Source organism: Nicotiana tomentosiformis, chromosome 1 (genome assembly GCF_000390325.3).
Source record: "Nicotiana tomentosiformis chromosome 1, ASM39032v3, whole genome shotgun sequence".
Taxonomy (NCBI): Eukaryota; Viridiplantae; Streptophyta; class Magnoliopsida; order Solanales; family Solanaceae; genus Nicotiana; species Nicotiana tomentosiformis.
Window position 1 is genome coordinate 45,014,875 of NC_090812.1, and position 16,861 is coordinate 45,031,735.

At 33.3% G+C, this 16,861-nt stretch overlaps 1 protein-coding gene across 1 annotated transcript; it reads right to left on the reverse strand.

The window, feature by feature from the left end:
* Nucleotides 1–7,422: 7,422 nt before the first annotated feature.
* On the reverse strand, nucleotides 7,423–16,572 carry LOC104103917 (dynamin-related protein 5A). Its single transcript, XM_009611878.4, has 16 exons — nucleotides 16,199–16,572; nucleotides 15,496–15,559; nucleotides 15,303–15,407; nucleotides 15,042–15,143; nucleotides 14,379–14,429; nucleotides 14,219–14,280; nucleotides 13,384–13,474; nucleotides 12,279–12,343; nucleotides 10,727–10,921; nucleotides 10,308–10,427; nucleotides 10,060–10,130; nucleotides 9,752–9,977; nucleotides 8,716–8,766; nucleotides 8,216–8,444; nucleotides 7,959–8,098; nucleotides 7,423–7,800 (listed from the first exon to the last, which is right to left on the reverse strand). Exons 1-16 carry the CDS (start codon nucleotides 16,325–16,327, stop codon nucleotides 7,672–7,674), a joined length of 1,830 nt encoding a protein of 609 aa, XP_009610173.1. The 5' UTR covers nucleotides 16,328–16,572; the 3' UTR covers nucleotides 7,423–7,671.
* Nucleotides 16,573–16,861: the final 289 nt, after the last annotated feature.

The window sequence follows — 16,861 nt, forward strand, 5'->3', positions numbered from 1 at the left end:
TCAGGGTTAGACATAACACTTACCTCGCTCCGAAGGCCACTTAATTCTCAATCACAGCTCTTCCTTTGGAATTCACCTCCAAACCACTCGTATCTATTCAAAAATAACTCAATAATATCAAATATTGCTAAAGGAATTAATTATATTGCATAAATTAAATTTCCCAAATTTTCCTCCAAAAGTCGATAAATCGACCCCGGGCCCGCTTGGTCAAAACCCGAGGTTCGGACCAAATTTTTTTTACCCATTCACCCCCGAGCCCGAATATGTAATTAGTTTTGGAATCCTCAAATTGAAGTCTAAATCTCCAAATTTTAGAAATTCCCTATTTTCTACCCTAACCCCTAATTCCACCATGAAAACTCTAGATTTTAGGTTGAAAATTCAAGAAATATAATGGGTAATTGAAAGGAAATGGTTTAGAATCACTTACCAAAAATTTGGGGAAGGAATGACTATTGAAAAATCGCCCCACACCGTTTGGTTTTTGAGAAAAATGAGTTTTTTCGCAAAAATCCCGTTTTGGATTCTGTTAAGTGGTGGGCGACAGTGTTCATCGCGTTCGCGAGAGCACTGTCGCAATCGCGAAGGGTACTGGCTGCCAAGCCTTCACATTCGCGAGGCCCAGCTCGTGTTCGCGATGATCACTCCCCTCTAGCCTTCGCGTTCGCGAGGAATGTCTCGCGTTCGCGCTGAAGGAACGACCAACCCCCCTCCCCACAGGTCCCCACATGCTTCGCGTTCTCGTTGAGCCGGTCGCGTTCGCGAAGGGTAAATCCCCCATCACTTCGCGTTCGCGAAGAAGAAATCTCAGCCTCATCAGATTACTTTTCGCGAACGCGAAGAAGGATATGACAGATACCAGAATCTGCAGAAACTGGATTTTTTCCCAAGTCCAAAACATCTGTGGCCTATCCGAAACTTACCCGAGCCCTCGGGGCTCAGAAGCAAGCATGCACACAAGTCCAAAAATATCATACGAACTTGCTCGCGCGATCAAATCGCCAAAATAACAACTAGAACTCTAAGTGTAGCGCCAAATCAAATGAAATTCTCAAGAACACTTTAAAACTTCTAATTTCTCAACTGGACGTCCGAATCACGTCAAATCATCACCAAATTTCACAGACATGTCTTAAATATCATAATGAACCTGTACCGGACCCCGGAACCAAAATACGGACTCGGTACTAACAATGTCAAACATCAATCAATTCTTAAAAATAATTAATTTTCAGACTTTTAATTTTCATCAAAAATTCATAACTTGAGCTAGGGACCTCCGAATTCGATTCCGGGCATACGCCCAAGTCCCATAATTCGATACGGACCTACCGGGACCGTCAAAGAATGGATTCGGGCCCGTTTACCAAAAATATTGACCAAAGTCAACTAAAATCAACTTTTAAGGCAAAAATTCTTATTTTCATCAGTTTTCAACATAAAAGCTTTCCAGAAACCTGCCCAGACTGCGCACGCAAATCGAGGAGGGTAAAAATAAGATTTTTAAGGCTTAAGAGCACAGATTCGAGTTCTAAAATATAAGATGACCTTTTGGGTCATCACAATAAGCTATTCGGCGTATCTAAGTTTTTCAGTAGCATGACAAGCTTATTTTTCTTCAAAATTAACCTATATATACAATGGAAGATCAATTTTAACTTAGTCTACTATATATACGGTGTCACTAACATAAGTAATAAATAAGAAACTTGACAACAAACATATATGGTAGAAGGTCATTTGGTATTAAAGTATTTAAGTATTCTTCTTGCTACTAATTATTAGTATCATTTTCTGCTGAGTCAAAAACTAAAAAATATTTTGTTTTTACTATAAAATTTTGCAATCAACATTTTATTTAGTTGATCAACATATTCATTTTTGTTATCTATGATATCTTTTTAATTCTATCATGCGATTTGCACAAATTGTGTTTTAATCTAATGATAGAAATATTTCTCATATTAAATGCACTACTATTACCATTGGGATTGATAACCAAGTGTTCAGAAAGAACCAAATCATCTTTTATTGGATGATCTTCTTCGTTTCCAACACAAAGTAAGAAGACACTGAATATTGGATCTGTTCTTACTTTATATTTCTTGTCAGTTGAATATTTTTCGTTGAGGCCAGAAGTATAACTTTGGTAAGCTAGCTTTTACAGTCTCTACTTTTGTCTATTTTGGAACTACTGGTAGTACTTGACAAAATCACCTCTCAAACCATTAATTTTTCACCAAACAGTTTATTAATATCCAATATATCTCTAGAACTCCATGTAATTATTTCGATCGTTTGACACTTAATTATAAGTGCTTCATCCCATATTATCAATTTTGCTTTCCTTATAAATTTAGCACAATTGCGCTGCTTTGATATATTTGTGATGGTTATTTAAGTTGTTTGAAGAGGTATATCAAATCTAAAGTGGGTGGTCTCACAATAAAATCGTTGTTTGTACACCACTTGTTATTATTGCTAACAGTTTCATGCATGTTGCTATGATATTTGCAAGTAATACATGACATAGAAATATTATTTCGATTCCGTCGGAGGCATCTACAAAGAATAATACCGTTATACCAGAGTCGGCTCTTTATAAAATAGTCTTGAAAATTTGTTCTTATTTAGAATTTAGCTTTGATTGTGCTTCCTCAGACACTTGTATAGCATTTTGATTCTTAATAATATATTAACCTTTTTACTTTGTGTTCTAACGCTCTTTTTATGAAATAAATTTATGTACCCGGGATTTTTTTTAACTTGAATAAGAATTTTACTCATATGATGAATTCAAAAAATAATTGAATTAGATTCTCTTGCTAAATAATTAATTCAACGATTTAATTATTTGATTTTAACATAAAAAATAATTTATTCTATGTTGATTCAGATCTTAATATTAGTTCATCTCTTGTTTTAAATATTTAATCTTAATTATAATATTATCCACCATAAATTTTATTTTCAAAGAGTAAAAGATTGATATGACATTTCACTTTTAGATCTTTATGTTGATAGAATCATTAGTGGTATTGACTCTTACCAACTATTGTTTTCTTTTTCTCACAAATTTATATTCTTAAATATTTTCTTAATTGTTGTTTAATAATTGGGTATTTTTTAATATTACAACAAATTGATAAAAAAATATTATTTGAGTAGAAAAATAGTTCAAATATAATATAAAAATATATTATCGTGGGAATATTTTTTTCCTCTCAATTTTAGCTCTTTATGTGTTCTATTTAATATTACTTTTATTTTTTCTTCGTATTGGACATTATGTAGTGGTAATGAATTGTCAATACGGAGGATTCTTATGAAATTGATTTTATTATACCTTTCTACATATTTTTAAAAAGAATTTAATAGACAAAAATTTATTAATTTTAAAATTTTAAATATTAAAAATTAGCATATAAGATATTGTAGTCCAAAAATAGGTTATTGCAGTTATGTCCTTTCCTTATGAGTTCTGCAGTTTAATATTCTAGGGCAATTTGATATATTAATATTGTATTTATGCTTTTATAATAATATATGCTCTCATTTTTCTTAATCGATTTGGACAATATAATACATTCTCAAATTAAATTAGTAATAGGACATTATAATACGTTTTTAAATTAAATTGGTAATAGGAATTTTATATGGATTAGACGATCCGAAAATATTTATACTAATAGGATTCCTAAAGTTAGTCATGTAGGATTCCTAACATGTAGTATTATGTCCTAAAATTAATAGGATTATAAGGCTAATATCTAGAATTCCGGTTATGTCCCTTTATTATGAGCTATTACGCTTAATATTATAAGGTTATTTTTGTAAACCGATATTGTATTCATGCTTTTGTAATAATATAGATATATTTATATTATTATATCTATATTATTATAAAAGCATGAATACAATGTCGGTTTTCAAAAATAACCTTATAATTTTAAGCATAATAGCTCATAATAAAAGGACATAACCGAAATTCTAGATATTAGCCTTATAATCCTATTAGTTTTAGGACATAATACTACACGTTAGGAATCCTACATGATTACCTTTAGGAATCCTATTAGTATAATTACTTTCAGATGGTCTAATTCATTTAAAATTAAACAAGTAAATATCCTTAGTCGTGTAATCCTATTGCTTTTAGGATATACTTCTTAAAAATTCCTATTACTAATTTAATTCGAAAACGTATTATAATGTCATATTACTAATTTAATTTAAAAATGTATTATATTGTCCAAATCCATTTAGAAAAAAGAGTCTATTTTATTATAAAAGCGTAAATACAATATTAATATACCAAAATAGCCCTAAAATATTGAGCGGAAGAACTCATAGGGAAAGGACATAACTGTAATAACCTATTTTTTGAACTATAATATCTTCTTTGCTAATTTTTAATATTTAAGATTTAAAATTAAAAAAATTTTATCTATTAAATTCTTATTAAAATTATGAAGGAAGGTTTAATAAAATCAATTTCATAAGAATCCTCCGTATTGGCAATACATTACCACTCCATAATGTCCAATACCAAAAAAAATAAAAGTAATATTAAATGGACTGCATAAATAGTTGAAATTGAGAAAACATACCACAACGATAATATATTTTTATATTATATTTGAACTATTTTCCTACTCAAATAATATTTTTTATCAATTTTTCGTGTAATATTGAAAAATATCCAATTATTAAACAATAACTAAAAAAATATTTAAGAATATAAATGTGTGAGAAAGAGAGAAAAAAATGGTTGGTAAGAGTCAATACCACTAATAATTCTACAAACATAAAGATCTAAAAGTAAAATATCTTATCAATCTTTTACTCTTTGAAAATAAAATTTATAGTGGATAAAATTAGAATTAAGATTAAATATTCAAAATAAGAGATGAACTAATATTAAGATCTGAATCAACATAGAATAAATTATTTTTTATGTTAAAATTAAATAATTAAATCTTTAATTAACTATTTAGCAAGAGAATCCAATTCAATTATTTTTAAAATTCATCATATGAGTAAAATTCTTATTCAAGTTAAAAAAATATCTCAGGATACATAAATTTATTCCATAAAAAGAGCGTTAAACACAAAGTAAAAATGTTAGTATATTATTAAGAATCACAATGTTATACAAGTGACTGAGGAAGCACAATCAAAGTTAAATCATAATCAAGAACAAGCTTTCAAGACTATATTATAAAGAGTCGACTCTGGTATAACGAGATTATTCTTTGTAGATGCCTCCGGCGTAATCGAAATAATATTTCTATGTCATACATTACTTGCAAATATAATATCAAGAGGCATGACACTGTTAGCAATAATAGCAAGTGGTGTACCAATAACGATTTTATTGTGAGGCCACTCACTTTAGATTTGATATACCTCTTCAAACAACTTAAATAACCATCACAAATATATCAAAGCAGAGCAATGGTACTAAATTTATAAGGAAAGAAAAAATGATAATATTGTATGAAGCACTTATGGCAACGTGTAAAACGATCGAAATAATTGCCCAGAGTTCTTATTAATGAACCGTTTGGTAGAAAACTAATAGTTTGGGAGATGATTTCTATCAAGTACTACAAGTAGTTCTAAAATCGTCAAAAGCAGAGACTGTAAAAGCTAGCTTGTCAAAGTTATACTTATGGCCTCAAATGAAAAAGATTCAACTGACAAGAAATATAAAGTAAGAACAGATCCAATATTCAGTATCTTCTTACTTCGCGTCGGAAACGAAGAAGAGCATCCAATAAAAAATAATTTGATTTTTCCTCAACACTTCGTTATCAATCCCAATGGTAATAGTAGTACATTTAATAAGAGAAATATTTCTATCATTAGATTAAAATATAATTTGTGCAAATCGCAAGATAGAATTAAAAAGATATCTTAATTAGCTAGCAAAAATGCATATGTTGATCAACTAAATAAAAGGTTGATTGCAAAATTTTATAATAAAAATAAAATATTTTTCAGTTTTTGACTCAGCTGAAAATGATATCAATAATTACTACCAAGAAGAATAATTAAATACTTTAATACCAAATGGCCTTCTACCATACATGTTTGTTGTCAAGTTTATTATTTCTTATGCATGTTAGTGTCACCGTATATATAATAGACTAAGTTAAAATTGATCTTCCATTGTATATATGATGTTTGTCATGCTATTGAAAAAACTTAGATACATTGAATAGCTTATGTAATAGCACACATATGGTATATAGAAGTTTTGACAATAACGTCATACATACAAAAATTATGATACTGGTCAATGTGCTTCTAAGTATATTGTTATCCCTGAATTCAACTTTCGTCTTCCGAAACTAAGGAATATCCTTTTAAATTTGTGTGAAAATAAGTTTTAGTATGTTTATGTTTTGCAAATATAACAAATAAAGCACAAGGACAAACATCCTAAATATTGGACTATATTTACCGCAATATATTTTCTCGCACGAACAACTGTATGTTGCACTTTCAAGAGGAATATCAAGATCGACAACAAGAGTTTTGGTTAAGGCAGAGCAACCAAAAGCATTAGGAGAAAACATACAGAAAAAAATATCATCCACAAAGAAGTGTTCGTTAAGATACCATCACATTAAATACTTTTAAACTATAATACATAATTATCTAACTATGATAATTTGTATTATGTGTAAGTTTTGATGATGTCCTTTTATTTTAAATTCATGTATTATGCTAATGTAATAATGTTTTTCGTCATTTAGATGATTGTTGTATTATATAAAATTTATCTCATTAATTAAATTTTACTATCTTTCATATAAATAAATATTTAAATCATCACGTGTCATTATTAACATGCAACGCACGTTCATAGATACTAGTATATATATATATATATATGCAATAATTTTTAGATACCTAGCCAATATAATATTGGCGATATCAAACATACATAGAATACGAATAAAATATTACAGTATATCGTCCTGTTTTTTCCACCTATTTTTGAAACAAGCTCCACGAAATGAATGAATCGGCAGAAACTTGAAGGAATTAAGGACTGTTGGTTGCAGCGATCAAAATTTAGCTTAGCTCGACAAGAAGCTTTAGCTTGCTGCGGTAACTATTTATATCCTCAAATTATTTGAAGGCAGAGAGTGATAATAGGGGTCAGGGACAAATAATAAAACACTCCATGCATAACACGCAATGTCTTTCCCCTCTATTTCTCTGACTTTTTCCAACTCTTATTCTGTCCATAATGATTGGCATTGTTCGTTGGCTGACTGCTATTTATTTTAACTAAAAGTTTGTAATTTTTTAAAAAAAGATCTTTTTGCTTGAGTCTGAAAAATCAGTTTCATGACTTATAAGTTTGGTATGTAATTACACAACCGCATAAACAGTAACCAAAAATTGAAAAGCCAAACAAATACTAAATTTGTTTCGGTATGGTATTTGGTATATAACCTTTTTAAAACCGAAAATAGCAAATCGAAGTCTTTCAAAACCGTACCAAACCGACTAATTAACTCCCCTACCTATTTAGTATATCACTAATTACCATGGAAAGAATTACATGTTGAAGCAAAGAATCAGAGGCCACGTGTCTCCTACATCCCAATCGTGATGAACAAAAATTGGAGGAAAAAGAAAGGTTTGCGTCTATTTAGCCCATGCAACTGAATCGATCTCAGCCTGAGCAGCTCTGTACAACTCAAGTCTCTTCGCCAGAGAGATACGACGCTGCATTATTGCTGGGTCCTCATCCAGCAAAGTACCCAGCTGTTTCCCCTGCAGAAATGGTTGAAAAGGGAAGAACAGAATCAGAGATTATCATTGATACATCCAAGTCATCATCGTTCGATATGCTCTCTTCTCCCAACTGACTCCCTCCCGAGAAAAAGAAGTACAGTTCCCAGGTTAGCCAAACAGTGATGCGAAATTCTCACCTCTTTCTTTCCCAAGTCGGTGAAGAAATGATCAAGCAAGCTGCGTTTGGCCTCCCGTACTTGACAATAAACAACAGATTTAGGAATGGAATTCCTCAAAGTAGCACAAACCATATTGACATAAGACAAGACATTCGATCCTGTTGAGAAAAGAGCCCATCAGAGGGGACACACAAAATAAATTACATGCAATAAAGCAGTCACGGTGCCAGAAAATTTCAATGAATTTCAAGGATAAAAGCTAATTCAAAACTCACCTATCCTTCGAAGATAGGAATCATTATACCGGTCAAAAATTGAATGTGTTGGATTTCCTCCCTTCTCAATATCTTGAGGAAGTTTCCGGAAGAAATCTACAGTCAGGTAACTACACTCCATTTCAACCAGCTGAAGAGTTGCTTTTTTGCTTTCATCCCTCATCCTTTCTAGTGATTCAACAGCTGCACCGTTGACCTCAACTCTAAGAGAGGGATATTGCTTTAGCTCCTGCCAATAACAAAAGGCACAGTATGTGAATTATTTGTAGCCCTTCTAACTGTTTAACAAAACTTAATCATGATAACGAGAGAATTCTTCAACTTTTTCCATGTCAGAATCACTGAGCATGCATTACTGGGGGTTCATTCGTTTAAGTTTAACTCCACCAGAATGAACTTTTACAATCATAAAAGAGAATGGCTGAGATTTATGACATACATTTAAGCTTTTCATATACCTCAAACTCAGAATAGTAATTTTAAAAGGAAAGTGAACATACTGCAGTCTCACTAATTGACTTGTGAACCAGTTCCTTCAGTATAGCATGAACCTGAAAACATTGCAGATGAAATAGTTAAAGAATTATTTTGCTCAACTGCACCAAGAGATGTGCCCATAACAATGAACAAAAGCCCCTTGTGTATTTCATAGTACTCTAATTAAACAAGGTCAAGCACAAAATACTCCAAACCTAACAACAACGCAGTCGCCACATTTCCTCTCAGTTTGAAACGTAATAATGTAATTGATACTTAAATACTGCTGGATTTACATAGTTCAACTTTTAGAAGGTACACGGAAAAAACAAAAATAAAATCTCATACTTGTCACTCCAGAAGAAAATGAGTTCACCAGAGTAGACATTCTAACTTTCTCGCAGGTTCTCATTTCTACAGAGAAACAACTGGTTTCTAGGCCAACTTACATCCCCATTCATGTTAGATTACATCTTTCTTTAAGTAACCAGAAATCTCTGTATACATTACAACTAAATAGACTTACAACTAAAGCAACCAGAAATAACATATCGCATACATTAGGCCTTATCTTTGCGACATTTAAACATTGTGAAATATTCAAACTTCTCTATAACAATTGTCCTCTATAACAGCACTTCACTATAACGGCCAAGTTTTCTTTTGAACCAATATTTCATGTTATGCTATAATATATGTCCTCTATAAAAGCAATTTGCTATAGCAGCCAAAAAATGTCAGGACAAACGACACGACGCCACTATAGAGAGGTTCAACTGTATCACACACTCAACAGCGAGCACTTCAGTAATTGAACCTCAAGAGTTCAAAGTCAGAGATCCAATTCTACAGTCTTTAACATACCCCACTACTTAAAATAGAAGCCTGGAATAAATATCATGGAAAGGCAGAGGAAAAGACAAAGAAGAGGCAAAGGGTAACTAGAAGGAGATCCTTAACACTAAGAAAAGTTGAACAAAGCTAATACAAATCGTTCACGCGGAGAACTCTCGTTAGTTGCAATTCTAGAAGCATATCAGAGAGAATTTAATTCCGTACCGCATCAACGGCTGCTTCAGCAGGACCCTTCATAGAAGTCAAGGAGGATTCAATAAGACGACGATATCCTTGCTCAGGAGCAATCAGATGTGGTTGGTATCCATCAGCTTCAGTTATAAGTTTCCTTACATTGTCCATTGAAAGTTGCTTATCAAATTGCAATCGTTTCAATGCAGCTGGAAGCTGATTATCAAAGACATTATATATTTTATCTCCACCAGGTCGACTGCAACAAAAATAAGATTAGAACACAGCAGCATAATTTATTACTGTAGATTAAAAAGACGGAAGTGGCAGAGAATACTTACACTCCATCAAGATGTTCCTTGAAGATTCCATCAAAAGTACGACAGACTTCCATAATCATGTACAGCTTTCCCTATCAATTTAAACATGCACAACAAAGACATCACATACATTGTATAGCCACAAGAAAGCAAACATACATTCTGAAAGCTAACATGAAAAGTACAGAACCAACTCATAACAGCTAGAGTAAAATCTGTCTGGAAAAATTTGATAACCAATTCAACAGAAAATTCAAGATGATACTTACTCCAGCATCTGTCGCAATGGGCTTCCCAAGACGGCTCAATTCAGTTTCTAGCTCAATGATGGTCTTGCTGATAAGAGACTGAAGACCTGGAATTCTTGACTTGATAACAGACTCCAAGTGCTAAATAGGCATTAACAAGATTAAAAAAAAACAAGTTAGTAATCTGGAAAACTGAAAATCATGACTACGTCAATTAGGGAAAACATTAAGACCTCGAGAGCTTCATTTAAAGCATCAACAAAAACAAAGCATTTTGTAGAAAAATTTATAGAAATACTTGTTCTCAAACTTTCTTCAGAGGACAGGAAATAAATTTAGAAAGGAAGGGCACATGCACCAATTAAAAAGGTTTCAGCACCAAGGGCACTTAAACAACAATTCAGAATAGAAAAAAGACATTCTTTGAGAATATAACATACTTTTGACATAACTTTCCCAAGATGTTCTGAACCCATCCTGTTGGCCATATGCCTGTACTCAGGGGTACTAGAAAAATACTCCTTTTCTCTACGCCTGGCAGCAATCATGTCAACGTTTTTATTAATATCTTGTTGAGAACGATTGACAACACCTATCCATGGAAATTGTAGTTTATATGCTCTTCCTTCCAAGATCTGAAAATCCAATAAGATGATTTAACATAACAACCATTGCAAACCTTTATAAAGTGTGAACAAACATTTGGCTATTTGTCCAAGAAAAGAATTAGGTAGTATCCAACGAGCAGCAAAAGGAAATGTTGACAACTATTAATCTATTCCAAAAGGTAGGTGAAATGCTCAGACAAGAACTTAAAGAGAAAGATAAAGATAGATGTTTCCATCACATCTTATATCTTGAAATCAAACTATGTCTATTGCTTACTTGAGAGCTTATCAGTTAGTCAAATATAAAAGCATATACAGACACTAGTAGTTCACATAACATACCATTCAAAAAGCATATTTTCCTCTCCTAGTGCTCCTTTTCCCATAAACCAGGAAGACATCAACAAAATTGAACAGATTAAAATTTCATTTTGGATTGCTGTAGCAAGGACGATGCCTCGAAATTGTCTTTGATAATAAAATCCTTAAAGTGAGTTCAAAATTAACTTTATCAAATTAAGAATGACAGATTTACAAGATTTTAGATCCCTTTGGTATAATTTCATTTTTCACTTAACTGCGCATTGAGATTTTGTTTAATCTTTCTTACTTTGACATGTTCGTCTAAACAACCTTTTTCTTTATACAGAACATACTTTTGAAAACAATAAATTTGCAATACTAGAGAAAGCATGCTAACCAGACTCTTCATTTGTCTTGAAGCCCCCCTGAAAATGGGTGAGATATGGGGATAGGCATTTCATATAGATCCTTCGAAATACACAAGAAATCTACTTTAATTTCAAAAACTTCAGTAGAGACAAATCCATATCCGTCATTCTTGATTTTATGTTAGCCACAAAAAGTGGTGCTTTTTGTTCCATCTAACCAAATGAGTATTGCTTCGCATAGATATTATTTCACCATAGTTAAGATACAAAATGTATGGATTTGGTATTCACTGAACATCGATAATATCATCATTTCCCTAGCCCGACCAAACTCAATTAGCAGAGTGTCCAAACTTAGCCTAAATAAGTTGAATCAAAGATGATATGAGGGTTATGTGACGGAGGACTCTTCCCCGAAGTTCTCCAATGTAACTATCAACAAAAAGCATGACTTGTCAATAACGCCATGTATATATGATTTCCCCCAATCATTTACGAGTACAAGTTACAATGTGGATTTACAATGTATGAGCGAAAATTCAAGAAGAGTAACCCATGCTTGGCTTCTCTTGAAAGAACTATACCAAAAAACCATGTACAGAGGAGCTCCAACATTCACGTTTGCTAAATCTGCGTCACGCTTAGTGCAATATATTTTTACCAAACAAACAAAAGTAGGAAGTAATCATTATATAACCAAATAAATAACTTACATCGACAGCATCAGTACCCTTATCCATAAGATCAATCTTCGTCAGAACACCAAAAGTCCTTTCCCCTGAGGCAAGAAGACTTTCAGTGTTAAACGGCAATATTTATCATCTCACTTACCAAAATACTCTTGATATAACAATTTATAATTCAGACTATCTCAAAAAGTAAGAGCTAGCATGGTCTATTGGATTACTACACAAGATAACACAAAAGGAAAGAAAGGCAAATGCAAAAAGATAATGATTCAAGCAAAAAATCTAGCTACATTATTTGCTCAAGCAATAATATTTTAAATGAGACCGAAACCCACAGTTTCCTAATGTTTACAAGATACTAAGATTTGGTCTTAAATACTGTTGGATTCAATGTGCACAAGACAAAATTATTTCTCTTCTCAGTTCTAATTTTAATTTCTTGTTTCATTTTTATTTTCCATGAAATCCAAGTCTTCTTGCCCATAATAATTGGAAACACTCATCCTCTTACTTTCAAGAGAGCCACAGAACATGTGAAGAAATAAAACAAAAACAAAACAACAAGAACTCTATCATTATTATCAACATGGATAACTATTTTACGAGGCAATGAAAAAGCGTCATTATTATCAACATGGATAACTATTTTACGAGGCAATGAAAAAGCGTCATTATTATCAATGTGCTTACTTTACGAGGCAATGAAAAAGCGTCATTATTATCAATGTGCTTACCCCTTGTACGCAATGATGTTAAAAAATAATTGATAAGTCAACAAAATAGAGATAACAACAACAACGACGACTCAGTAAAATCCCACTAGTGGGATCTGGGGAGGGCAGTGTGTACGCAGACCTTACCCCTACGGCTACCCCGATGGAGTAGAGATAAGAACAGAAAAAATAAAAGTGAGAAAGAAAAGTTTCTTAGAAGCATGCAGCATTCCAATCTATTTCTGAATTCCAGCTTCTGCTCAAGTGAACAGTTTGCAAAACAATAATTAGCTAAACCGCATAAATTGACTAGATCCAGCTATTTTGACATCAATCAAAATATACATAACTGATCAAATATAGCAAGCAACCTAGAGAAAAATAAGGCGAAGTAGAGGAAATTTCTGAACTCTTACCTTTTGGGTCTACTTCGCGAGAAATCTTAATAGCATCCGATGTTGCAAGATCTTGATTGGCAGGAGAAACAGCAAGAATAATGCAATTTGGCTGCAATGTAAAAACAATGGAATAAAAAAACTCACCCACATGAAGAAGTAACTGAGATTCTTAAAGGCCAATATATATTTATCTTAAATCAAAAGTAAACCGTTCATAATGTATGGCCTCTTTGGGACAATGTAACAACAACAGAATGGAATAACAATGTGTCGTTCCAATTCCATGTTATTAAGTCCTGATTTCATTTTGGAGTTGTGATTCTGAGGTTACTTCCATAGTGCCTTAACACCAATACCCATTCTATTTTGAAATGGCCAAAATCACCATTCATAGGGGAAGAATTGAGAGAGGATCAGATAAGCGCCATTCTATCTCAACTTTTCACGAACCCGCATCTTATCGTCGACCCATTACCCTTTCACCATTCCAGTGATCCCCTTTCCCTCCCCAAGCTCCAGAGATACCCCTACCCTCGTCCATCTTGCTAAGCAGTTCCATGCTGATCCCTACCCTTCAGTTTTCTACTGTTTTCATTCCATTCCAAACTCCTTTTAAGTCAGAGGTGAAGTAGGTTAGGGTGCACCCCAACATTCATTCCGGGTAATCTCAAGAATAGATCCAAATCACACAAATCATTTATTTTTATTCTAATTCCATTCCCTGAGACTTCCTTCCGCAATTCACCGGATGGGCCGCCAGTGAACTTGGTACTGTATTATTGTTTTCCTAAGTGTAAAGACACTTGAACAATGCCCATAGAAAATTTTATAAATAAGAGAAAGTACAACTAACCTTCTCAATATAAGAGCGAACCATGTTTTCAATGTCCGCAACAATGCCCTCAGATTGTCCCTCTAAAAGAATTCAATGGAGAGAATTTGATTCACAGATAGTCCATTATCAGGAAAAGGTAAGAAACAGCTAAAACTGATGAGCCAAACAAGCAACTCACCAACTGCTACTTTTGTAAGTCCAGGAAGATCGATCAGTGTCAAGTTTACGACTGGCATGACCAAAATCAAAATTCAGATGTCAAAAGCCAGAGGGGAAAAAAATAACAGAAATATAAAACACGGAAGAACAATTGCAGACTATGTCTATTAGGGACTTTCTCAAAAATTATATGATGAAAAGAGGGACACAATTGGCACCAACAAAATGCTGCGACTCAGATTACAGGTATAGCGCAAATAGGAAACAAAGGACAAAAACACCAATATTCAACATCAAGTAGATTTTCACAAGTGATAAAAATTTGAAAAGCTCTCCACTAAAGTATAGACCACAACTATGGTCACCAGCAAAGCTGTTCCCTACATGAGATTTTACCCAAGATGCTTTAACTGTCCAGTAAATATTCAGATGGGGAGTTTGTTTAGTTGCATTAACTGTTGCAGAAATATTTGCCTCACGTTTCAGTAAAACAAAGATCAATATAATTCTGAATTTCAAATATATACTCCGAATACAAGATTCAAGTACTTCTTTTATTTAGAGGTTAAGTTCAAGTACTTCTTTTATTTAGAGGTTAAGTTCAAGTACTTCTTTGTCAACACAAGCACATAACTTTTACAATACACCATTGCTAATAGAGAAAGCTAAAATCTCTTCGTACCATTTGGAGAATATATACTGAGATAAATTGGGACGCTGGAGATCTGTTTAGAACGGCCTGTCTCTCGATCAGTCTCGTCAGCAATCTCCTTTCTCACGGCAGCTAAACAAAAGATACACAGGATTTAAAAGTCAAAAGGACAATAAAGCAAGGTGATCAACGAAGATGACAAGTAATGCTAAAGTATATCAGGTGATACATGTGGAAGGTGAAAATTAGGATTGCATAAACAATGAGGGCATATATTGTCTAGCGACTCACCAAAATCAGTAAACCTCTTCCTTGGAAGGTGTCCAAATTCCGCATATTCTCTACCCTCATCTATCCGATGAAGCTGTAGGACAAGGGGTCGACGAGTGACAATACCTGCGCATGATATGTTAGTATATCTTGTAATCTGGCATTGATAAAAACTTCATGTAAACAGCACTTATAATGAGCGCATTATTTTTACCGGATCCACGAGGCAAAAAATCCTTTCCAACAATGCTCTCAAGCACTGAAGACTTCCCAGAGCTCTATAAACCATACAGAATATGAAGTTAAGCAATGCTATTAAACCAGCAAATCATTAAACCAAGAGTGTTCAGAAAAGCACACATTAATTTTGTTTCACACATATAATCAGACCAAAACATACGACAATTTGCTGCTATAAAACCATCAGACCGCAGAATAACATATTAACTCAAAAGGAATTGATAAATGTACATAATACAAGCTGAAATTAAGAGAGCTAAAGCATCCTGTATCCATGCACTACCGCAGTAATATCAAGCAGCTCATAAAACTACTTCAGCACAAAAGCAGCACGATGCTTTCACATTAGAAGCTTTTAGGTTTTAATGGGCTACAACACATCATCACATATGCCAGCACAACTAAGATCACCTACCAACCGAAGCTACAACCGACTCCCTCAAATATTAACAAATAGATCGGAACCCTATATTTTGAGAAAACACTTATTTCATCGTGAATTGCAAATTATCAAACTAACAAAAGACAATCGAAGATTAAGAAATCTTGTTCAAGGACAATAGATACAGCGCAGTAAAGGAAGGTTCCAGAAATTAAAGTGACAGAAAAACGAATAGAAAGATAATAATGATATAAAACACAGATCTGAATTGAACGAATAAGGAGATCGGAGAGACCTGGCCACCAACGACGGCGATGGAAGGAAGGGCATCCCAGAGAGTAGGCAATGCACTCTCTTCACCGTGATCGCCAAGGGCTGTACAAGCTCTCTGTAATCTGTTAACCAATTGTATGAGATTCTCCATTGATCCGAGTCAAAGATCGGCGACTTGACTCAGGTAACGACTGAAACAATATAATCAGCACCGCCGGCGATTTCGTAATCGATCGATAGATCGACAATGAATTGAAGAAAGGAAGAGAAGTGGGCAACGGGTCGACTTTAGAATTTCAAATTGGAAAGTTTCCTTTATTATTGTATGTATGTATGTATAACGGGGAGAGAGAATTTAAACGACGGACCGCGTCGACGTCGGTTGCGTTCGGTTGTAAGTAAATAAATTAATCAGAGACTTGTATGTCAGTTTTACAACTTTTGGGGCCTTAGGGCACCGTGCCGTCCTTGTTGAATGTTGCTCTATCAATTTCCTTTCACGAACTTGTTCACTTGTGTTGAGGTTATGTATTTTTTTGTTTTATTTTTTGTTGAAGTTTAGGTTATGCTTGATACAGAGAAAAGATATTTTGTTTGATCTAAGCTTTATTTGTTAGGTTATTTTAATTTGTTGAAATTTTTTTATTTTTGATAAGCTGGAGTAGTTACTATTTAAAAAAATTAT